Genomic DNA, 25,825 nt, shown 5'->3' on the forward strand with positions numbered 1-25,825 from the left:
CAGTGCAGGGGACATGAGTTCAATCCCTGGTTCAGGAAGATCCCACACCACAACTACTGAGCCTGTGCTCTAGAGCCCATGCTCCGCAACAAAAAAAGCCACGTGATGAGAAGCCCACGCACTGCAACTAGAGAAATTCCAACAAAAATTAATTTTACAGCCAAAAATTAATTTTAGATTAAAAATTAATCTAAAAAAGCTAGAGCACCAGTTGGCAGCCTGAGCTGGCACCCAGCTCTGCCATCCACTAGCTGTACAACTCTGAATCCTTCACCTTCTCTAGGCCTCAGTTTTCCTATCTGTTAAATGGGGGTAACAGCATCCCCTTGCAGGGTTGTTAGCAACTGGTGTTTATAAAGGGCTTATCCCAGTGTCTGGCAGAGTAGGTCTTACACAACCATTTGGAAAATAAATTAAAAGTAAAATAGGAATGTCTTGAGCCTGTAAGACTGCTTGACCTAATTCCTGGCATGAAGTCAGTCTTCTCCACGCGCTCAATTGGGCTTTGACATAGAATGTGAAGGGGTCGGGGCTTGGGCACTGTGGGGGCACAGAACCCTCCAGCGCTGCTGTGGGCTGGGTGGCAGGGACAGGGCTCAGGGCGGGGGTGCGGGGGGTGGTTACAGGCTCAGGTGGAGGACCCATGTGGGGTAACAATGTAGGAAGGGAGCAGATAAAGACATTATTGAGAGAAGGCCAGAGGCTCCCAGTGCCAGGAGAGAGGCCTAGGACTTTGAGGTATTCATCAGCCAAACAGTCTCCAGCATAAAACTGAGTAAGACAAAAACAAGCAAAACAAATCTGTCCTGTTTACACAGCAAGTAGGCACGCGTCATAAAATAAAAGATAGTGAATGCTAAAGCAGGAAGGCTCATAGAGACCCTCTGTCAACAGGCATAAATATAGACTTTCCACCACCCCACCCCCCGACCAGGGAACCACCCTCCCCACCCTCTTTCTGACCCCAGGACACCATGACGGAAACAATCTTCCTGTCCAGTGGAAAGTCTTAAGCCTGAAGAAATGCATCTATTTGGATTGTGAAGAATTGGCCAAGCAGAGCAGAGAACACAAACTAATCATCATGAAGAAAGTCCACGTAATTCCAATCACAAGCAAAGAAACCTGATCTTACCCTGGAAACATCACTGCCGTGCGAATCTCCGGCAGGCTTTCAGAATATTGAGACTGTTTATATTTTCAAACCCTCCCCCCGCATCCCCCAGGGATACGGTAACTCCAGGCTGCGATGGATGACCTGGTTTTCCCCTTTCCCTCTCCAGGCAGGGAGGAGAAGGAGATGAGTTTCCTAAATGCTGGAAGCACTGGCAGCCCCAGGATCTGCAGATTTCCTGAGCAGATCCTCCCCTTCCATCAGCATCCTTTACCAGACACAAGGCCCCAGCTACCAAGATGACGACCAAAAGGTATGTGTGTGCATGAGTGTGTGTATATTCACGTGTGCATGTGCATGTGTGCACACACGTGTGTATGCCTGCTTGTGTGTGTGTGCACCTATGCATGTGTGCCTGCTTCTCTATGTGTGTGTGCACATATGTGTGTGTGCCTACAGGCCTGTGATGGAGGCAGAAGGGTAGGAGGCGAGCTCCCTACTCTACTTCCTGTAGCCTCCAGGCTGCTTTAAGAAAATGGAAGAGACTTCCCAGTTGGTTTTTTTTTTTCACTTTTAATTGGAGGATAATTGCTTTACAATGTTGTGTTGGTTTCTGCCATACATCAAAGTGAATCAGCCATTAAGTATACCTATGTCCACTTCCTCTTGAACCTACCTCCCACCACCATCCCCCACCCCTCTAGGTCATCACAGAGCATGAGGTTGAGTTCCCTGTGTTACACAGCAGCTTCCCACTAGCTAGCTATTTCACATAGAGCAGTGTATATATTTCAGTGCCTCTCTCAATTCATCCCACCCTCTCCATCCTCTGCTGTGTCCAAAAGTCTGTTCTCTACATCTGCGTTCTCTAGTCTTGCCCTGCAAAGAGACTTCCCAGTTTTCACCACAAAGTCTGCCATAAATAAATTCCAGACTACAAACAAATGATGAAAAGCATGCAGGAAACTAATGAGGGACGGGGACCCTAGGGGCCGAGGGGGAGACAACTAAAAGGGACCCCGTGTGGGGCTGGGTCAGACTCAGCTCTCAGGAGCTCCACCTCAAAGAGGGGGTAGCCACTGGCCGTGTCGGGCCAAGATGAGGTGGCGGGGGAAACATGTGAATAATGACACTTCCTCTGTTTGTCTCAGCCTTTGGTTGCCTGGGACTACGCGACCACAGATTCGGGACGGGCCTGCCAAAAATAAGAGATTACAGGGCTGTGCAGAACATCACAAAAAAATAAAAGTCACACCACAAGGCTTTCACGTGCAAAGACTGCATCTGTCTGTTTTCCTTCCTGCTGGATCCTTGTGGGGAAGGGAACCTGACCAGAAACTCAAGGATTTACAGCTTCCTAATGAAACACACAGACCGACATACGTAATGTGAAGAGCTGTATCGAAACGCTCTGGCCCAAGGTCACTGTCAATAACAGGAAAGGATAGCAAGCCCCTTCATCAAACAGGGTCACATTTACACTCCTATCAAAGGAGATAATCAAACACACCCTAGGATCTAGTGACAGTCATCTTTCTCTGAAAATACAGGCCACAGTAGAGTGAGGGTCACACCTACTGTAATTCAGGACATCACATGTGGATACCCACCAAATAACATAATAAGGACGAGAGCACCTAGTTCAAACAAGAACTGTTGTAAACACAGGGCTGTAATTAGCAACCGAACAATTCCTCCCTTGTACAAAGCTCGTACAAAGAAGGGCACGGCAACCCACTCCAGTATTCCTGCCCGGAGAATCCCATGGACAGAGGAGCCTAGTGAGCTACAGTCCATGGGGTCGCAGAGGGTCAGACATGACTGAGCGACTAACACACTTGTACAAAGCTGCTGTGACAGACTCGCTGTGTATAATAAAGAAAACAGTGGCAACCAGGCTGGAGTTCAACCCAGAAACAAAAGCACGGGGGATCCGTGCTCTATTCTGTTTATTCCAACGTTGCACAATTCTCTTTGCATCCCCTCCAAATAAAGGCGGCCAGGGAAGGAAGAGTTGGTGATGTCATGTGTTGACTGGGATCTATCTAGAGCCAGCATAATTGACGGGTGTTTTCCTCCTAGGAATCTGGACTGGATTCAAAAACATAGCATAACATCTCTGCAGCCGGAACCACGGCCCTTGTACCATGATGTGCTGCCCATCTCGGGCTGAGGGCTGGCAGTTCAATGGGTCTTTTTTCTTCTTGTTGATTAAGAAGACTCTGACTAGCAGCCAGTGTATCTGGACAACAAGATCTAAGCTGGATAAGGGACCCAGCTGTTCAGGGAGCTTCCATGACACTTATATAACTGTGTGGATGGTGGAGAGTTTAGGCGCTACACAAACACCCCTGCGTGACTATACATAAATTTAAGCACTTCCTCACATTCTATTTTCTTCCTTCCCAGAAATGACAAGGGTAAGAGACAGCAACCCAGATGAAAATGATAACTTCAAGGGAATTTGCTTCTTATAAAATTCCTTTAAGTGTGAAAGCACTTACATGCCAAAAAAATTGAAGGAAAAATTTTACTATTCCATCATTCAAAGAAAATCACTATTAATATGCTGATGTATGCCTATGCAATCTTTTTTCCTACCCACTATACATACATATATATTCTTTATGAAAATAGTATAATTTTATGGTTTAAATTACACTTCAATAAAGCTTTTCTCTAAAAAAAGGTAAAATCAAATTGGACACGTGATCAAGCCCTGCATTTTTCCATCAATACACTGTGAGCATATTCATATTAATAAATATTTTCTATAATGTTTTTTATGACTCCATACCATTTTGTTCTAGAAGTAGTCATAATTTACTTAGTCAATCACTTATTTTGGTCACTTAGGTTGTTTCTAACTTTTTCTCACAATTGCAGTGAACATCCTTAAGATTAAATGTTTGCAGATTATCCTGGATCAAGGGGTATGAATACTTTTTCTTCATAAACTTTTTCTTTTTTAAATTTATTTTTTAATTGAGCATAATTGTTTTATAACAATGTGAATCAGCTATATACATACAAATATTCCCTCCCTCTTGAGCTTCTTTCCCACCCACCCCCCATCCCTCCCATCTAGGTCATCACAGATCACCAAGCTGAGTTCCCTGTGCTATACAGCAGCTTCTCACACTGGGGGAAACATCTGAAAATTTAGTAGACAAAAACTTTAGCTCATTGCTAAGTTAACCTGTATTTCTTTCATTACTCATCCAGATGAATATTTCTGCTTAAGTTTAATAGTAGACTTATTTTTCTTTTGTGAATACCTTGTTCATACCCTTTACCTTCACTATTAAAGCATCTTTCATTACAATGTTATGATTTCATATTTTAAATATTATCAACTCTATGTCATATATTGCAAATAAAATTTCCTACTTCTTGTTTTTCTTTCAGTCATTTTACTGTGACGGAACTCCAGTGTCACCATCTTTTCTGATTTCTACCTTTGATGAAACACCTTCTACAACCCTTTGATTATATTTTTTTCCTGGTTCTCTTTTGACTTTGTTGTTGAAACTTAACTTTAACTCATTTGGAAGATATTTTGGCATATGATTTGAGGTAAGGAGTTTACTTTTCTTTGTTTTTCAAATAGTTGACTATCTCAGCATAATACTGCAACTATGTTATGATTTCACTATGAGTTAGAAGTGTTATTTTTTTCATACATCAAATACTTAAATACAGTTGGCACTTACAGATTTTCTATTTTTTCCTATTAATGTATGTGTCTCTTCTGGAGCTAGTACCATGCCACCTAAATATCTAGTGGTCTCATCCTTTTCATCATTAAGCTTTTTACAAATTTCTCTTAGTTCTTATTATCTATTGATTCTTCCGCCAGAACTTCAGAGACTGTCAAGTGTCCAAAAAAGGAAAAGAATCAACAGTTTTTAAAGTTTTGGTTGGAATCACATTGAATTTATAATTAATCTCTAAATAATCTGCTTCCTCAGAGTATTAGGTCTTTCTATTCATTAACATAGCACTTTTTAAATTGATTAAAGTCTTTTCTTGGGTCCAAAACATACAAATGTATTCTCGTAATTCTTGGTTACTTTATATTTTGTGTTGCTATTGTGAATGGGATTTTTAAATTATATTTTCCAATTGGTTCTTTCTGGCATATGGCAAAGCTATTCATTTTTAATAATATATTTCTATACTCAGTCATTTATTAATAAACCTTTTTCTTAGAGCCAATTATCTTCTTCAGTTAATTCCTTTGAGTATTTAAGGTAAACCACCTAACAAATATCAATCATTTGGTTTTTGCTTTCCGACAGTGTTACTTCTTATTTTTCCTGTCACATTACATTGAATAAGACTTCCAGGACAATGTTAAATAACTGTGATAAATAGTGGCATTCTGGCCCCTTACTCATCAGGGTAATATATATATACCCAGCAAAACTGATATACTTGTAAATTCTAAAGCATTCCACACTATTCTTCACCAAACGCCACATGCCTCAACCCACTGACCCACGTCTCTCTTCTAATTGGACACCTCCTCCTCATGCCCACCGCACCATCAGACTCCAGGACAGAATCCTGGCCAGCCTTCAGAGCCTTCATCCAAGTCTTGGACCCATCTGGGAAAGCCTTTCCATAACCATCTCTGACCCATTTTAAAGATTTCTTCTTCTCTGTTGCCCCTGAACCTTCATCTAAAAATAATCACATTTTGGGAATTCCCCAGAAGTCCAGTGGTTAAGACTCCACACTTTCATTGCTGAGGTCACAGGTTCGATCCCTGGTTAGAGAGTTAAGATCCCATAAGCCATGCAGTACAGCCAAAAAAAATTTTTTTTTATTTTTAAAATTAATATGATCACACTTTACTGTAATCCTTTCTTTGTGGGTCTCCCCAGTAAGCAGCAATAGAACAGAATAGAGCCCATATCTGCAGTCCTAATGGATAGACCAGGACCTACCAAGTAGCCTAATAAAGACCATGAATGTGTAAATGAGTTGATGGATGAATGAACAGGGTTTCATAGTGGAGGAAACCACAGAGGTTATACAGAGTAATACTGAAATGGCACTGGGAAGGACCACATCCTTCCGGGCTATCTCTCCCTCCACCCACATCAACGCAGCCCCAGCCACCCAGCACCGTCCTCAGTTCACAGGTTTATGAGGTGTTTATCACTATGACATCAGAAGCATCCAGAAAGTGATGATGGAGTCATCTGAGATCCAGCACATGCACTGAAACCATGCCTCACACCTGATGACCACAGCAACAAGCCAAGCAGGACAGGAGCTGGCCAGAGATCCAGAGGACCAGGGTCTGAGTTGTCATTCAGCCTCATCTTAGTTGGGTGGATTTGGGCAAGTCACTTAACCTCTCTATTCTGCAATTTCCTCAGAAGTGGGGGTCACTTCCCACCCTCTTGATCAAACCAGTCAATCCTAAAGGAAATCAGTCCTGAATATTCCTTGGAAGGACTGATGCTGAAGCTGAAGCTCCAATAATTTGGCCACCTGATGTGAAGAGCTGACTCATTAGAAAAGATCTTGATGCTGGGAAAGATAGAAGGCAGAAGGGGACAACAGAGGATAAGATAGTTGGATGTCATCATCGACTCAATGGACGTAAGTTTGAGCAAACTCCAGGAGATAGTGAAGGACACGGAAGTCTGGCATGCTGCAGTCCGTGGGGTTGCAAAGAGTCAGGCATGAATTAGTGACTAAACAGCAACAATTGATCTTACAGAGGTAGAAAGCAACCCTGAGTAAAGACTGTGAGCAACAGATACAGGATGTGATTAGTTTTATTATGCTGGCCTATGGAAAGGGGAGATGTCCATCTGAGGCAGGCACAGACTAGCCTGGGAGATCTCTGGTCCTCAGCAGAGACTGCCCTGGCCTGGCAGTCTACAGAAGGTGTTAGAGAGAAGGACACTGGAGCAAATAGGCCACGAGGCCTCAGCCAAGTTACCTCCTTGGCACAAGACCTCTTACCTGCCCACCCCACCATAAAGCAGAATAAACACTGTGAAATCATTCAGTCGTGTCGGACTCTTTGCAAGCCAGGGACTGCAGCCACCAGGATCCTCTGTCCAAGGGATTTTCCAGGCAAGGATACCGGAGTGGTTTGCCATTTCCTTCTCCAGGGGATCTTCCCGACCCAGTGATCGAACCTGGGTCTCCTGTACTGCAGTGAGATTCTTCACTGACTGAGCCACCAGGAAGTCCAAGCAGAATAAAGGGTACTCGTAAAAGACAGGAAAACAGGACCCACTCTGGGACCCATGGGACACAGCAGTGCATCTGGAGGGGCAGACAGGGGTCTGAAAGGAAAGAAAGTGGCCATTCCAGCCAGCCAGGGACAGTGAGCCCCAGAGTGAGGATTTCTGGGATTGTCAGGGGTGAGGACAGAAAGCCCTGTTTTTCTGCATGCATGCTTGCTTAGTTGCTCAGTCATGTTCGACTCTTTGCGACCTCATGAAGTGCAGCCCACCAGGCTCTTCAGTATATGAGATTCTCCAGGCAAGAATACTGGAGTGGGTTGCCATGGGCTCCTCCAGGAGATCTTCCCGACCCAGGTATCCAATCCACGTCTCCTGCTGAGCCATCAGGGAAGCCTGTTTATCTGAGACATCCCTAATTTCAATTATTCTTTCTTATCTCTAGGAACATCCTTATATTTTTCACATCTGATGTCCCCATGCAGAGTTAGGAAAACATACTCAAAACCAAGTTCTCACATCGTGGGTCAAGAAAAGTGTGACTAAAGGCTCATGAACAAGTGGACTGGCTTTATAATAAAGCCTAAAGTCAAAACCACAATGAAATACCACCTCACACCCCTAGAGATGGCTGTAATCCTAAAAAGAAAGCAACAGGTATTGGTGAAGATACGGAGAAATTGGGGTCCTTGAATGCTGTTAGTCAAAATGCAAAATGTCACTTTGGGAAAACAGTTTGACAGTTTCTCAAAAAGTTAAAGACAGAATTACCATGTGACCCAGCAATTCTGCTCCTGAATATAAACCCAAGGGAAAGGAAAATGTATGTCCACATAAAAACTTGCTTACAAGCGATAGTATTCATTCAGAAAAGCCAAAAAGTGGAAACAGCCTTAAATCCAACTAATCAATGGATAAGCAAAATGTAGTATATTCTACGACATATTATTTGTCCATAAGAAGGAATAAGGTACTAATACATTCAACAACATGCATCAGTCTTGAAGACATCATGCTAAGGGAAAGAAGCCAGACGCAAAAGACCACACATTGTGTGATTCCATTTCTATGAAATGTCCAGAGTAGGCAAATCAGCAGAGAACTTTCTGTTTTACTTTTTGCCATGGTCTGGGAAATTACAAGTAACTGCTAATTGATGTGGAGCTTCTTTGGGGAATAGTAAAAATGTTCTAAGGGGTTCCCTGGTGGCTCAGTAGTAAAGAATCTGCTTGCGACACAGGAGACTCAGGTTCAATCCCTGGGTCAGGGAGATCCTCTGGAGAAGGAAATAGCAACCCGCTCCAGTATTCTTGCCTGGGAAATCCCATTGACAGAGGAGCCTGGTGGGTTATAGTCTATGGGGTCACAAAGAGTCAGACATGACTGAGCAACTAAAGAACAACAATAAAGAATGTTTCGAAATTAGATAGGAGTGAAGTTTGCACAATTCTGTAAATACCCTAAAAAAAAAATTTGTACACTTTAAAAGAGTGAATTTTATGGTAAATAAATTTTATATATTTTTAATTTTTAAAGAGCCAATATAGTGTGTGTAAGCCAACACATTTATTCATATATAAATAAGGACAGAATAAGTGAATGAAGCCTAAACTGATGAGACTTCAGTTACTGAACATCTCCTCTTGATGCAATTCCTAAGAAGAAACAAGAAGAATAGACTGCCTTTTTGCAAATTGCCTTAAAGACAAAGAGAATGAAGAAAAGACAGGGCCAAGCCAATCCACGAGAAGGGAAGGTAATCAGGAAAATAACATTTTTTGGCAGAATCATGGATGGAAAAGCTATCAGTTGCTATAGGACATCTTCAATTGGCAAGGAGACAGCGGAAAGAGAGGATTTATGTCAGAAAGGCAGAAATGTCTCATAGCATGTGGCTTCTGGATCCCCTGACTCTATCAGAACAAAAAGCCCATCCGCACAAGCCGAAGGACCCAGAAAATACAGATGAGAGAGAGCCTTCCATCTCCTGACGTGGATGGCAGGGGGTGGCAGAATTCGCCAATAAACAGAACTAAATGCTTTCAGGAAGGAAAGAAATGTGGGTGACAGTAAAGAGGTACCTCTGTAATGCCCAAGGAAATGACATGTCAGAGTTACACTGTCCATTTTAATCGAGTCTCAGTGAAAGAAGAGTAAGAGGGGAGGTGTATAATGAAATGAGAAATGACTGCTAAAGCCAATTGCCACCAGGAAGCAAAGTTAGCCCTTCAAACATCTCAGGATCCAGGTGTCATGACAAAGGGTTTTGACTGGACTTTCCTGGTGGCCCAGTGACTAAGACTCTGGGCTTCCATTACAGGGGGCCTAGGTTCAATCCCTGGTCAGGATACTAGATCTTACATGCATCAACAAAGATCCTGCATGTTACATCAAAGACCCTGTGCAGCCAAATAAATGTTCTTAAAATAAAAAAAGTTTTGACTCTCAGGAGCAAAACTGGGCTGCAGGGACTTCCTTGGTGGTCCCATGGTTAAGACTCTGAGTTCTCAACGCACAGCACGGGTTCGATCCCTGGTCAGGAAACGAGATCACGCACACTGCAATTAAAGATCCCACATGCATCAAGTAAGATCCGGCATAGCCAAAATAAAATTAAATTTTAAAAAACTGGACTGCAGGGCCTACTTCCCTCCTATAGAACCTACCCAAGCCGTGTCACACCCGCCATCTCACAAAATCCTTACAGCAACCCTATTAGGCAAGACAGGCTGATCCCGGCCCTTTTGACAACTGACAAAACCAAGACAGAAACATGGGGCAACTTGCCTGAGCTAATAAGCAGAGGGTCAAGACCCGAATTAAGGTCTCTTGATTCCTGGCTCTGTGAAGACGTGTCATCAAGAAGTTGAGGCCTCAAATTCTTTCCATTAGACCTCATGCTTCTCTTTAGAGGATCTCCATAAGGGAAAAATAATGCAGAGAGCAGCAACCCCAAGTCTGAGAAACTGTTTGATCTTCCCTGTTCCTGCTCCTCCTCAAAAAATGCCATGTGCCCGAGGTGTTCCCCAGCCAAACTTGTGAAGGGCTGAGCCTTATGACCCTTGCAAGTGGGGGCCGAGCCAAAGTGATTCAGAGAAATGGGGAGAGATGGGGCCCAGGCAAGGGCGAGGAGACCTTTGAAGCGGCTTGCGTGCCGCCATCTGGCTGTGCACAGAGAAGGGTTCCTGGGCTCCAGAAGAGGGATTAAGTTCAGTTGATGAATACACAGTATGAGTCACTCCTCCTGGTTGCTCTCCAAATCCCTCCTGGGACGCAGGGGGACATCTAAGGCATCCATCCTGTGCTTCTGTTGGGAGACCAGAGATGCTCGGCACACCACCATCTCAGTAAGCATCTTCCCCTGCTAGACACAGCCTCCTGCTCAGTGACAGACAGTCATTAGCTGATCACTAGTTCCCCTTCATATCACAGAAAAATGACTTCTATATAAAAGCTGGGTCAAAGGAATCTTTCTGTTTCTTGGGGACCGGGCAGCCCAAGGCCCCATCACAAACTGCAGGTGGGCACCGCATCCAGGATGTTTGTGCAGCATCCTGGGCACAGAGCAGCATTGATGAGCACACTCTTTGTTTGGGGGAGGGGCTAGATTTTTGGTTTGTTTTCATTTGTTGGTTTAGCCATGCAGCGTAGCTTGCAGGATCTTAGTTTACTGACTAGGGATTGAACCCACACCCTCCACAATGAAAGCGCAGAGTACTAACCACTGGGAGCTTCCCAGGTGCCGCTAGTGGTAAAGAACCCACCTGCCGATGCAGGAGACATAACAGATGCAGGTTCAATCCCTGAGTTGGGAAGATCCCCTGGAGGAGGGTATGGCAACCCACTCCAGTATTCTTGCCTTGAGAATCCCGTGGACAGAGGAGCCTGATTGGCAGGCTACAGTGCATTGGGTCAAAAAAGAGTCAGACACAACTGAAGTGACATGCACTAACCACTGGACCTCCAGAGAATCCCCGTGAGCACGCTCTTTGACTGTTCAAAAGCAAGCAATGCTCTTTATTCTGTGGCCCAAGAGTGCCAAGAGCCCAGCCCTAACACGTGCAAGCTCTGTGGTTTTAGGCAAGTCACCTGGCTTCTCTGGACTTCCCATTCTTCATTTACAGCATGAGGATGTATACGTGCATGCTCAGTTGCGTCCGACTCTTTGTGACCCCATGGGCTGTAGCCCACCAGGCTCCTTTGTCCATGGGATTTCCCAGGCAGGAAATCTTCCAGAGGATCTTCCCAACCCAGGGATCGAAACTGCATCTCCTGCATGTCCTGCACTGGCATTTGAAATCCTTACCACTGAGCCAGCTGGGAAGCCTCACAGCAGGAAGACAAGCCCAGCTATTTTCAGAGTCGATGTAAGGATTAGAAGTGCTTCGGCCATACCACCCTGAACGCGCCTGATCTCGTCTGATCTCGGAAGCTAAGCAGGGTTGGGCTTGGTTAGGACTTGGATGGGAGACCACCTGGGAATACCAGGTGCTGTAGGCTTAATAAAAAAAAAAAGAAAAGAAATGAAATGCTATGTACAGGGTTCGCACTGGGACACAGACTCCAATAAACAGTATCCCTTTTCTGTTCCTTCCAAATCATCTCACCTTCTACTGTATCGTGTGCTAAGGATAGAACCATATAGCTCCCTGCAACCTCCTTGCAGGTTGGTGCCTGTATCCAGAGAGCAGCCAGTGGGTCATTCCCCTTCAGAGGCATTCAGAGGACATGAGAGCTCCATGCAAGCCCCTTGGAGGAAGAGTGGCGCATATTGGGGTATGGGTGTACCTGGGCAGTCTGCTTTACATTGTTGTCCTTGCATAACAATTGTTGCTGCTCTGTCGCTCAGTCATGTCCTCAGTCATGTCTGACTCTTTGTGACCTCATGGACTGTAGCTCACCAGGCATAACAATTAGTAGCAGCCTTTTCACTCTCAAATGTGCATCCAATTTGGACAATAACTTAAATGTCCGTTCTATACACAGGGCTGAAGCCCCCATCTAATTGTTGGGATAGTCTGTAGGGCTTGTATTTAACTCTGAAGCAAAAATTACACTGTCTCCAAAATACAAAGTCCACCCCCCTTCACAGGGCTCAGTGAAATGAAGTGAAGTGAAAGTCACTCAGTTATGTCTGACTCTTTGCAACCCCATGGACCATAGCCCGCCAGGCTCTCAGTCCACGGGATTTTCCAGGCAAGAATACTGGAGCGGGTTGCCATTCCCTTCTCCAGGGGATCTTCCTGACCAAGGGATTGAACCTGGGTCTCCTGCACTGCAGGCAGATTCTTTACTGACTGAGCCACCAGGGAACCCACGAGGGATCCGGGCTCAGAGCAACCCCTAAATTATCTGCAGTCCCTCAGGACATAGTTTCTAACTAAACTCTTTTTTTTGCTTTAGCTAGGGATCTGTTCTGCCATTTTTTCCTACCTCCGTGATTTGTGGAGCTCACGAGCCAAAGCAAAAAATAAATAAATGACAATAATAAAGATTTCCAGCTGAATGAAAGAAGCAGAAGTGAATGTCAAAGGAAAAGCGTTGTCTGCCTGGACGGACAACATGGACGGATCTAGAGATTATTATACTAAGTGGAGTAAGCCAGATAGAGAAAGACAAAGATCATATGATTTCACTTATATGTGGAATCTTTTTTTAAAAAAAAGATACAAATGAATTAATCTCTAAAACAGACATAGATCCACAGACATGGAAAACCAATTCGTGGTTACCAAAGGGGAAAGTGTGGGTAGAGATAAATTAGGAGTTTTGGTTAATATATACACACTGTTGCTGCTGCTGCTGCTGCTGCTAAGGCGCTTCAGTCGTGTCCCACTCTGTGCGACCCCATAGATGGCAGCCTACCAGGCTCCCCCGTCCCTGGGATTCTCCAGGCAAGAACACTGGAGTGGGTTGCCATTTCCTTCTCCAATGCATGAAAGTGAAAATTGAAAGTGAAGTTGTTCAGTCGTGTCCGACTCTTAGCGACCCCATGGACTGAAGCCTACCAGGCTTCTCCATCCATGAGATTTTCCAGGCAAGAGTATTGGAGTGGGGTGCCATTGCCTTCTCCGATATACACACTGAGATATATATAATGGGGCTTTCCCAGTGGCTCAGCGGGTAAAGAATTTGCCTGCCAATGCATTAGACACAGGAGACAAGGGTTCGATCCCTGGGTTGGGAAGATCCCCTAGAGAAGGAATGGCAACCCACTCCAGTATTCCTGCCTGGGAAACCCCATGGATAGAGCAGTCTGGCGGGCAACAGTTGGGCACAACTGAAGCGACTGAGCATGAAAACACATATATCAAATAGATAAACCAACAAGGACCTATTGTATAGCATAAGGAATGATACTCAGTATTTTATAGTGGCCTATAAGGGAAAGAAATCTGAAAAAGAATGTGTGTGTGTGTGTGTGTGTGTGTGTTTATAGCTGAGTCACTGTGCTGTATACTTGAAACTAACAGGTTTGTAAATCAAGTATATTTCAATAAAATACATTTAAAAAAACACACTTTGTGTTTCTTAAATACACTTTAATACATTAAAAAAAAAAAATACCAGGCACCATCCATCAGGGCCCAACACTGTCACCTCTGAGAGGTCTGACACAGTCCTTTCATTTGATCCCGCACGAGAGGAACGGGTCCCTGGCCAGTCTGCCAGAGAGAAGCAAGCTCTGAGTCCCACAGGACTCTTATGCCACGCGTCTCTGAGTGTGAGGCCCTCTAAGGCTAAAAGCTCCTTTGCCAAAACAGCCCCTGGAGAAGAATTTGTCACCAGCACTGCCAGAGGACTGACCAGAGGCCATGCACTGGAAGCTCGGCCAGCCTCGAGGCTGCGGGAAGCATGACGCTTGTGCAAGGGAATGCGGACCTCCTTGCACGAATCCACCACAAAAAACGAGGGGTCCAGGCACTCAACAGCACGATAACAACCCATTATAAAACCGGCCCCATTTGAATTCCTTTTTTGGCTAAAAAGTCAAATCTAGCAAGAGTTATTCACTGGATGAGCCACTTGTTGATGACACTGCTTTGCATCTGTGGGGTCAAATGAATTGTCAAGAAAATTAAGCCCCAAACTCTTTCAGCAATTATTCAGAGGGCAAAAAAAAAAGGAAGAAAGTGAAAAAAAATTTTTTTTGTATAAGAAATCATTTTAAAGGGCTTTTTATAGATGATGGTTTCTCCTGCTGTGTTGGAAATATGAATTCCATTAACATGGGGTGAAGATTAAGCTTGAATTTTTTTCTGATCCCCCCAAGTGGCAGGAAAGGGAAATAACCCATCTGGAATCAGCTGGTACATGACTGAATCCTTGGATCAAGAGAGATGAACAGTAGTAGAGAGACTGTTGTTCAACAGTTAAGTCGTGTCTGACTCTTTGAGACCCCATGGACTGCAGCACACCAGGCTTCCCTGTCCTTCACTATCTCCCAGAGTTTGCTCTAACTCATGTCCTTTGAATCAGTGATGCCATCCAACCATCTCCTCCTGCCCCATGCCGTCCCCTTCTCCTCCTGCCCTCAATCTTTCCCAGCATCAGGGTCTTTTCCATTGAGTCGGCTCTTCACATCAGGTGGCCAAAGTATTGGAGCTTCAGTTTCAGCATCAGTCCTTCCAATGAATATTCAGGATTGACTTCCTTTAGGATTGACTGATTTGATATCCTTGCTGTCCAAGGGACTCTCAAGAGTCTTCTCCAGCACCACAGTTTGAAGCATCAATTCTTTGGCGCTCAGCTTTCTTTATGGTCCAACTCTCACATCCATACATGACTATTAGAAAAACCATAGCTTTGACCTTATGGAGCTTTGTTGGCAAAGTAATGTCTCTGCTTTTTAAAATTTTGTCTAGTTTTGTCATTGCTTTTCTTCTAAGGAGCAAATGTCTTTGAATTTCATGGTTGCAGTCACCCTCTGCAGTGATTTTGGGCCCAAGAAGATAAAATCTGCCACTGTTTCCACTTTTTCCCCATCTATTTGACATGTGATGGAACTGGGTGTCATGATCTTGTTTTTTGAATGTTGAGATGTCAGATTAGATAGATGGATTAAACAGATGGTATTGATTTATATAGATAAGAAACAGCTAGAAATATGAACTAGATGTATACGAAAAACGACAAATGATGATAGCTGAGATGCCATGCCATCTGTCTCTCAGTCACGTCTGCCTCTTTGTAACCCAATGGACTGTAGCCCACCAGGCTCCTCTGTCCAAGGGATTCTCCAGGCAAGAATACTAGCGTGGGTTGCCATTTCCTTCTCCAGAGGATCTTTCTGACCCAGGGACCAAACCCATGTCTCCTGCATTGGCAGGCAGATTTTTTACCACTGAACCACCTGGGAAGCCCCAATTGGTATTGATATTTAGATAGAGAATAGAGATGCTGGCTAAATCATAGATTAAATAGGTAGAAAGATCCATTGAACATTGATCCACTGATTCACACAAGTGCCAAAAGTGTCACAATAATCATTTACAGCACAGTCTCACTTACCTTGCATATAACCCTAAGAAATAGGAATTTATTATCTCCATCTTATAGACATGGAAATTGCCATCTAGAAATATACTGAGTGAGTGAAAGTCACTCAGTTGCCTCTGCGTCTGACTCTTCCCAACCCCATGGACTGTAGCCCACCAGGCTCCTCTGTCCATGGAATTCCCCAGGCAAGAATACCGGAATGGGTAGCTATTCCTTCCTCCAGGAGATCTTCCTGACTCAGAGATCGAACTCAGGTCTCCTGCATTGCACGCAGATTCTTTACCTTCTGAGCCACCAGGAAAGCCATAGAAATTATGAGATCACACTCAAACAGAAAGTACTAGAAAGGGAAAATTAAACTTTGGGCTTCTGATTGCTGGACCTCTCCCTGCCCTGCCTGCCCTGTTCTTTGCAATTTCACCCTCTGCAACATGCTCCAGTTTCTCCCAGCTGAGAGAAAGAGAGAGAGGAGCTGAGACAGACCGTATGAATGCTTGCCTTAAAAATCTCTGAATCTATGTTATTACCAGGCCCCTTTGATTTTTCTCTAACAGGCTCTCCACAGGGAAGGATTCCAGGTCTGACCTATCATTAGAGGGAGATTAGGTCATAAACACTATTGACTCAACCTAAAGACAGTAGGGTTTCCTTGGGAAAACCAGCACAGCAGGTGGTCCACAGGGCTGGGCCTGGCAGTCCATATCCCAGCTACACTCTGCCTTCAGCATCCCCTCTCATCCCACACTGTACCATCTATCATCTCTCACCCACCCTGACTCCAAGTCATGTGCATGAGTATTAAGTCACTTCAGTCATGTCTGATTCTGTGCGATCCTAGGAACTGCAGACTGCCAGATCCTCTGTCCATGGGATTCTGCAAAGTCCTACCAGCGCCCTACTAGGCACCAGCTAAACAGAACCTTCCAGGACACCAAGGACAGCACCCGAAGGAGGAGACCCTTTTCAGTGACCTGAGCTCAGCCCCATCCCGTTTCCTAAGTTTCTGAAGGGCATCCAGTTACAGGATCCACCCACTCCAGGTCACACCACTGGAATCCCTCTCCTTTGGCAAAGAGGCCAGGATACAGCAGAGAACTGAGGGCAGAAGGCACCTCTAGCTTTTAAGAAACCTTGGCAGATCTTCGTTAAGTTTCAACAGAAATCCAACTGCTGGACTAGGCACCTGGATTTGGCTCTTAAGCCTGGCCACCACTGGAAGCTTTAAAACTACCAACCTACCTACTTAGAGGGCTTTCCTGGTGGCTCAGCAGTAAAGAATCCACCTGCAATGCAGGAGACCCAGGTTTGATCCTTGGGTCAGGAAGATCCCCTGGAGAAGGAAATGGCAACCCACAACAGTATTCTTGCCTGGAAAAATCCCTTGGGAGGAGGAGCCTGGTGGGCTGCAGTCCACAGGGTCGCACAGAGTTGGACATGACTTAGCGACTAAACCACCACCACCACCTACCTAGCACAGTCAAATCAGAAGTTCTGGTCTCTGGGCTTTGGGAAAACTCCCCAGGGGATTCCAGTGTGCAGCAGAGGTTTGCAACTGGCTCATTGCAGAATTTCCCTTCAGAGAATAGTCAGCCTCAGCCACAGGGACCCCACCCCCGCAGCATCCTCCCTATCATTAGGGGAACATTTAGTCACATTCAAAGAGCGCTGGCTCCCATAGGGGTTAACCAGAAAGAACTCTAATTTCTACTCACTGTCATTCCCCTGGGTCATTACCATGGCAGTTCAGACAGACTAAAAGCAAGGAATTTGGGTAAATGGCTTCACCAACAACAGCAGCCAGTTGAAGGCAGAGCCCTCAAAGCCCCAGGAAAATAATCATTTCCCGAGAAGAAACAGGGAAGTCTTTTCAAACAGGAGAAAGGGGAAAGCCAGGAAAAGAGCCCCCAGTGGAGTGATCAGGGACCAAAGCAATGGATGGCAGGTAGAAAAAGGCAGACCCTTCTGCCTATGACAGTCATTTATCCCTTTAAGACACTGTGTACCATTAATCGTTTAAAGAAGGACAGAATGTTCACCTATTATGAAAAGACACTCTGATGAAAAGCACAGCAGTCCAGGGCCAATCTGGGCAGGGAGATGAAACAGCTGCTCTGTCCTAGTTCCTGTCTTCAACAGGAGGTACCTTCAAGAAAACCACTGAGAACGTACCTCATGGTAGTTTTCCTAAGTGACTAAGTGGATATGCCCCGTCTTACTAATCACTTCTGACTTCTCCCCTACAACTCAGCACTGAGGCTGTCCAGGGACCAGTCACATTGCCAGGCTTTGGAGAGAAGGTAAGCAGGCAGGGTGGGGGGAGTGGTAGAATGCAGGGGGGTGGTTTCCAACTGTGCTTCCCCAAGCCCTAGGATTTCCCAGAGGCAGAGGAGGTGCCAAGACAGAGGGGAAGGAAGGAGTGGAAGAGGATCTGGGCTCTCCCGCAGCCCACCAGTGAGCAACAGCTGCTCTCTCATCAGTCTCACTTGGAGGGGCTCCCATGTCAGATTTCACAAGAGAAGAGGAGAACAATGCTAAAGATCCCAAGAGAAGAAGGAGCCATGGGGTCAAGGCTTTGGTCCAGACTCATGCTGCTGTTTATCAGGCAGCCAGCATGGGCAGCTCCCATGGATGCTGCGGGTCATATAGTAATGGATAGCGCCAGATCCATGCACTCTGGAAATCTCTGCCCAGCTCACTCAGCCAGCACAGGGAACAAGGGTCTCCTTGGACACATATGTGTCAGGCAGGCTCTTATCTAGCCATGCAGAACCCTGAGCCCATGCAATGCTGACTGTCGGAAGCCTGTCCCTCTCATCAAAGTTCAGGAAGACCTTGCTGAAGTCGATCACGGGCATATTCCCAACCACACCCCCTAGTTCTAGCTGTCACTCTGGGCAACAAGACTAACAGGACATTCCCAACCATCAGGATATCCTGCTTCATGGAAAGTCAGAGAATAGGCTCTAGGAGCAAGCAGTAATGAGACTCTCCACCCTCTGTGTACAGGAGTTAGACCTGATCACATAGGATGGAGATGCCTTCTTAAGAGATGAATGTCACCCTTCTGCAGCCTGAGGTGACTCCTAAAGCTGTAAATGCCAGCTCTCAGGGCCAGAGACCAGGCAACACACCCTGAATAGGTTAGGGTAAATGCCACAAGGTCCATGAAATAGGGTCTAGGGACCCAAACAGAACTGTCTCTGCTTCCAAAAGGGCCTCCGTGTGTGTGCTCAGTTGTATCTAACTCTTTGTGATCCTATGGACTGCAGCCCACCAGGCTCATCTGTCCATGGGATTTTCCAGGCAAGAACACTGTAGTGGGTTGCCATTTCCTTTTCCAGGGGATCTTCCTGACCCAGGGATAGAACCCAGGCCTCCTGCATTGCAGGCAGATTCTTTACCGTCTGAGCCACCAGGGAATGCTTGTATATTAAAGTGCAATTATTTTGGATACACTATTGTTGTTCAGTCGAACAGTTGTGTCCAACTCTTTGTGACCCGGAAGACTGTAGCCTGCCAGGCTCCTCTGTCCATGGGATTTCCCAGGCAAGAATACCAAAGTGGGTTGCCATTTTCTTCTCCAGGGGATCTTCCCAACCCAGGGATCAAACTCATGTCTCCTGCATCTCCTGCTCTGGTAGGCGGATTCTTAACCACTGAGCCACCTGGTAAACTCCCAGAAGGTGCTAACAGACTTCTAAATCCCAGTGGGCTATGAGCTCAACTCATGAATGGCCTCCTTCATGAGAACAGCATCTATGGATGTGTGTGCTAGCCCTTCAGGAAGTGGGGGTTACATTCCAGAAGGCTTCATCTTTTTCACTCTCTTCCTCTGCTCTGCTTGGCACCAGGTATTAGGTCGTCACGCCAAAATATCCCAGGGAGCGCATGGTTTCTTCCAGTTCCAGCCATTTGTGGCCAAGATTTGCACAGTAACACTTGAGCTGGCCCCATTCCGTGGCGTCAGCTTGCAGAAGGCACTCATGTCCATAGGTGAAACGTACACTTTCACCCACGTGGGGCTTAGGGGGATGCAAGGCGGAGCGGACAGAAAAGAGCCCACGCCCACAACCCATCAGATAATGTGGCTTTCTAACTGCCAGCCCACAGGCAGATGCTGTGGGGACAACTCAGGTCCGGGACCCAGAGACTTTCGTCTGATGTGGTTGGGTTTTCCTGTAAGCACTTTCTAACCCAAGTCAAATGAAATGATGCAAAGGGAATAATCAAAGTATGGATTACAGACGCATTCATATTCCAGTGTATGTGTGTGTTCGCACATGGACCCATCAGAGGCAGGGAGCAAACCCAAGCGCCACGTGGATGAAGAAATGACAAGCAGTGGATGTGCCCCAGGGACGCTCCAAGCCACACCTGTCCAGGAAGGCCCTTCACCTTGACGTAGGCCTTCTGCCTCCACCAGCATGGCTCTCTAGGAAGAGCTAGATAAGCCAAGGGGCTTCAGAGATGACTGCTGAGTCCTCTGTGGTGCTCAGGGACCACCCTGTGCACTCAGAGAGCAAGCTCCCTCATGAGAGGACCAGCATCCCCACTTCCTTCCAAAAGATGGAAGGAGCACTCCCCATTCATGACGTCAGGCTGATGCTCAGGCTCTGGGTTTTCCCCTCCCACTTCCCTTCCCCAACCATTCCAACAGTTGATCGGACCGCAGTGGCCAGGGATCAGTGAACATTGTTAACACCAGATGCGTAAACCCTCCTCCCCACCCCCAGGATTCTCGGTCCACTGGCATGACACTCAGATGAAGCAGGAAACCAAGTCCCATGAGCAAACAAGCTCATCCCATCATTCATTCATTTATTCAGCCATGCGTCATTGGAACAAGTGTCTCAGGGGTAAGACACTGCTGGGGGCAGGGGGAGGCAGGGGATGAAGATGAAAGAGACAGGGCCTCCCTGGTGGTCCAGTGGTTAGGACTCCACTTGCCAATACAGGGAACACAGATTCCATCTCTGGTCCAGGAAGATCCTACATGCCGCAGAACAACTAAGCTGATGTGCCACAACTACTAAGCCTGTGCTCTAGAGCCGAGAGATGCAACAAGAGAAGCAACCACAATGAGAAGCCTGTGTGCAGCAACAAAGACGCAGAGGGGCCAAAAATAAATTAATTTACTAATTTTTATAAAGACAAAAGAGGCAGAGAGCCATGATCAAACCGTAACACAGGACAAACGTCCTGAGGACTAAGGCAAGATCCTTAGCCATCTAGAGTCTGCAGATCTGGCATGGGCCTCCAAGAGCCCAACTTTCCAACAGCTCCCCAAGCTGACAATCACCAGATTCAAACACAGATTCACAGGTCCCCTCAGACCCTCCAGGTTAAGAGGCTGGGTAGGGCTCAGGAAGCTGAATGTTTTAAGAGGCACCCCAGTCACATCAGGGAACCCCGTCTGCTGACCACACTTAGAGAAGCCCTGCTCCCACCAAATGGTCAGGTCGGTCCTCCTGCAGTCGGAGCCTCTTTCCTCTGGTTCTGTAGAGAACAGAGATCCAGAGGGTGTCCCTGTGGAGACAGGAGGTTTCTGGGACCTGATGTGAGATGGAACAATAATAACCACCACAGCTGAGTGCTAACTGAGGGCCGGGTCCTATTCTGTCGATCTCTGTGACAACTATCCCCATTTTGCAGATGAGGCTTAAAGCAGAGGTCACACAGGTAGCAGGTGGTGGAGCCACAGTTGCAGGTATGCACTCCCATACCTGTAACCTGCACTGGTGAATTGGGTGAGTGTCCTGCCCTCTGGCCTCAGTCTTCCCCTCTATAAAAAGGAGATAACTGTTCTTGCCTGCTTCCTAAAGACTCTGGGGTCTGAACAACTCTGACAGTCACAGAGCCCCCAGGACACCAGCAGCACTTTCAACAAACAGCACCCTTGCCACCTCCATGACCCCTCAGCTGGTCTGGATGCCGCCTACAGGGTGTGTGTCTAGAGCCTTTGCCCACCCATCACCAGACCAAAAGGGCAAAGGACGTTCCCTCTGCCCCGCATGGAGGGCCCCTGACAAAGATCTCATTGTCCATTTCTCAATAACAGCCTCTGTTTCATGGCAATAATATTATTGTCTGCCACTGACGTGTCACCTCCATTTCCAAACTGGCACTGTTTGGCTGCATTTTGCACTGCAGGCTGGGCCTTAGAGACAGAAATGGAGCCTCCAGGTCCCATGACCTGAGAAATGCACAGCAGGTAGCAGGTGAAGACACATCCAGTAACAGGACTCGGAGCAACACAGAAAGATGGGAGAGAGGGTTGTGGGGAGCGTGGCACCAACTTCCTTCAACGGCTTATTTCTGTGTTTTCACTTGAAACTCTTCAAAGTGTCCGAAGTATTTAGTGCTGGCCTCAATATTCATTAAAGAATCTACAATCTCATTGAAAGAGCAGGTCACGGGTACCAACGAAGTCTCACTAAGCTAGCTATTATTCCTCTTTGTCAAGCTCCTCTCTGAAGCATACTCTAGCCACTCACTCACTTGAAGCAATACAGAATGCATAATTGGCAAGCAAAAAAAAAAAAAATCTGATTTCCTCATCTGTATTATTACCACGTGTCTCCTAAGGGAAGGGAAGGCAGTGGTAATTCTATACAGGTCAGTAACCATGGGTGGGCACTTGCAGGAACGGTTAATATTTCTCTAAGGATATACAAGCAGCGGAGTTTGGAGTGTGACAACTTGGGACCACATTCCCACCACCTCTGCTTACTTTCATTCTTTGAGATTCGCTCATTAAATCTCCCCACTTTTTAACTGCGCCAGCAATTCTGCCTTAAAAGATGCTTGCATTCTACCCAACTGAGTGGGGCAGGCAGTCAGATTTTTTCCCCCTCTTCGCTCCGACGCACAATAAAGGCCATCTGCTGCTTATTCTGGGCCTATGGTCCAGGAAGCAAGACTCTGGAGACATCCCACACCCCTCCACAGAAGGAACCCACCTGAAAGTCAGGGAAAGATGCTCAGAGCTGCTGAGAAAGAAGGCCAAAGGGAAGGTCAGGGTGTCAGCAGGAAGGGATGTGCTCATGAGTGAAGGTGGGTGGGGGAGAGAAGGCAGAAAGAGACAAGAGGACGTCCCTGGTGGTCCAGTGATTAAGACTCTGCGCTTCTACTGCAGGGGCACGGGTTCAGCCCTGGTCAGGGAACTAAGATCCCACATGCCACATAGCACGGCCAAAAAAAGAAAAGGACAAGAAGCAGGAAAGGAACCAAAGAATGGATCAAGTGAGAGGAGTGAAGAGGCAGAATCAAGAAAGCAGGATGGAGTCTTTCAAGTAAGACGGAGAAAAAGCAGAGCATTGACGGACCTGTGGAGCAAAATGCAAGTGATTAGAGGCAAACTCCGTCTCTGAGCTCAGTGAGCTGCCAAATGTGGGAGCTGGAAAGGACATCCAGGAGCCTCTAGTGCAAATCCTTTACCGTGCAGACGAGCAGCCGCAAGAACTGAGGTGATTCACCCAAAGGTCGCACAGCAAGCTGGTGTGGCAGGTAGATCAGATCTCCAGAATCCTCGTTGGATATATTTATAACTCCTAAGGCTGTCCTTTGGCCCAGTGACAGACATCACTGACCACTCCCTTGAAGTGAAATGAAAGTCACTCAGTCGTGTCCGACTCTGTGACCCCATGGACTGTAGCCCGCCAGGCTCCTCTGTCCATGGAATTCTCCAGAATACTGGAGTGGGTTGCCATGCCCTCCTCCAAGGGATCTTTGCAACCTGGGTCTTCTGCATTGCAGGCAGATTCTTTACCATCTGAGCCACTGGGGAACCATTATTTGTGACTTACTAACAATCTGTGACCAAGGCAGGGGCCTACAGGGCCCCGACAGGGACTTCAAACTGAGGCAGATTATAACCTTGACTTGGTCTTTCAGGCTGACACCCGAGGAGTCTGTTTCTCTGAGGTCCACTGTGGCCCCGTGGCCCGCCCTAGAGGAGGTGTGGAAATTCCCACTGGTGCCGATAAGTCCTAATAGACACCACTGACAAAGCAGCAGGCATCCACACTAGGCCAGTGTCCCAAAGTGTGTGTGCACACCACCCGCAACCACAAGAATGGTACTCTCTAGGTTAAGAGGTAACATGTGCAGTAAGAAAGAAGTAAGGCTTAAAAAAAAAGGCTTTTCTGGTCAGAAAACCAGAAAGGACACAAGAAGGTGAATGCTTGATTTAAAAAGTCAGAGAGCTCAGACTAGAAGGGGCTGGCAGTGTTCTTGACAGGTGGTAGGGAGGACAAGAGGAAGCTCAGAAACAGACTCTGCAATTATACATTAAAAAGAGCATCAATTCAAAAAGTAACCAGTAAGATAGGTTTTTCTAGAGCATAAAGCACTAAGTTCTTTCCACATTGACCCTCTTTTAAACTGAACTATAAGGTTTTAAGACAGACTGTATATTGGCTTTCACTCCTGGATAAAATCTTAAAAAAAGAAAGAAAGAAAGAAAATAATGCCAACTGCAGCAACATGGATGGACCTAGAGATGACCATACTAAGTGAAGAAAGTCAGATGGAAGAAGATAAACACATGATACTGCTTATATGTGGAATCTAAAGACTGATGATAAACTTATTTGTAAAATACAGACAGACTTACAGACATAGAAAACAAATTTATGGTTACCAAAGAGGAAAGGAGTAGGGGGAGGGAAAAACTACTAGTTTGACATTCAGAGATACACACTACTATATATGTATTAATAAACAGATAAACAAGGACTGACTGTATAACATAGGAAACTGTATTTACTATCGTGTAACTCTAATAGAAAAGACTCTGAAAAAGAATAGACATACACCGATATATAATTCAATCACTTTGCTGTGCACCCGAAACTAACACAACTTTGTAAATCAACCACACTTCAATAAACAAATAAAAATTTAAAAACTATGTGTCTAGTGGGTCACTGTACAACTTGCCTACCTTCTCAAAATCAAAATGATATTTGTCAAAAGGACAATAAACAGGCATGCTGGAAACTGACCATTCACAAACAAACACTTCACATTTGTTAGGAAATATACTTTAGATTTGGCTGACTGAAAAGCATACATCTTACGGAGCAATATTCATGGGGCATCAAGGTGTCCATGGCAAAACAATCTTCATATCTCAACAACTGATATCTGCAGATGCTTCTCTGAGCAGGACTGCCCAACTCCATTTATGTCAAACCCTAAGCAGGAAGTAATCCTTCCATTTGATGTTCTTATCAGTAGAATTAAGTTCCTGGTTCAACAATTCATCTGCTGTACCCTGGCCTCATTCCAAAAAGATATACCCTTTGGGAACTCTTTAAAAGTCAAAATCAAATACTTAGGAGCAAAGGCTAAAAACTGATAGCCCTGAAGATTACTCCAAGGACTGTTGTTTTCAAAGTGATCACAATCAAATCACATTTTCAATCTAAGAAAGACAAAAGCTCTAGAGTAGAGAAAGCAAGAAGCCACTTTTTTTTTTTTTTATCCTACTGAAATTCTCAAGTTCAACTGAAGAACCTTAGAACTGGACAGAAAATGAGCCTAAGGCTGGCCTGTCCCCATCACTCCCCTTCCTTGGAAGACCCATCCACTGTTCAGTTTGGCAACCTTAAGAAGGAAAGACTCAACAACACAGACTCATGTTCACATGATAATGATTCTCAGGCACTAAGGATATTCTTTGTAAGCTGTCTTACTGATCATGGTGGTTCCTCCAGCCAGGGCTGCCTTGGTGCCTTGAAAGAAGTCATCAGCAGAGGTCATCCCCTGATCAGGCATCTGGAAGCGGGTATGGACGTCAATCCCTCCAGGGATCACCATTCTGGAATGGGCTTCAATGGTCTTCACCCCTCCTGGCACAATCAGGTTTTCTCCTATTTGCCTAAATAAACAGGGTGGGCAATAACGATCGTAAATGAAATGTCCTAAATCAAACAGCATCTGATAGACACTTTCACCAAGCCCATAAACATTCCTCAGACTTTTCAGAATATACCAC

The 25,825-nt window shown here is 45.7% G+C and overlaps 1 protein-coding gene and 1 non-coding gene across 3 annotated transcripts in view; one reads left to right on the forward strand and one right to left on the reverse strand.

Annotated features, from left to right (window-relative positions):
* The window catches only part of DPYSL2 (dihydropyrimidinase like 2), a 78,741-nt gene that overhangs the window by 47,481 nt on the left and 5,435 nt on the right, over nt 1–25,825 (reverse strand). For both annotated transcript variants that reach the window (XM_069575942.1, XM_069575943.1), the window contains exon 3: nt 25,524–25,708. In XM_069575942.1, the coding sequence (XP_069432043.1) occupies nt 25,524–25,708 (185 nt within the window). The remainder of the gene's footprint in view (nt 1–25,523; nt 25,709–25,825) is intronic.
* LOC138434774 (5S ribosomal RNA) lies at nt 11,708–11,826 on the forward strand. The gene has a single exon (XR_011254853.1). It is a non-coding gene; the product is annotated as a 5S ribosomal RNA (ribosomal RNA).

This window comes from Ovis canadensis, chromosome 2 (assembly GCF_042477335.2).
Source record: "Ovis canadensis isolate MfBH-ARS-UI-01 breed Bighorn chromosome 2, ARS-UI_OviCan_v2, whole genome shotgun sequence".
NCBI classification, from domain to species: Eukaryota; Metazoa; Chordata; class Mammalia; order Artiodactyla; family Bovidae; genus Ovis; species Ovis canadensis.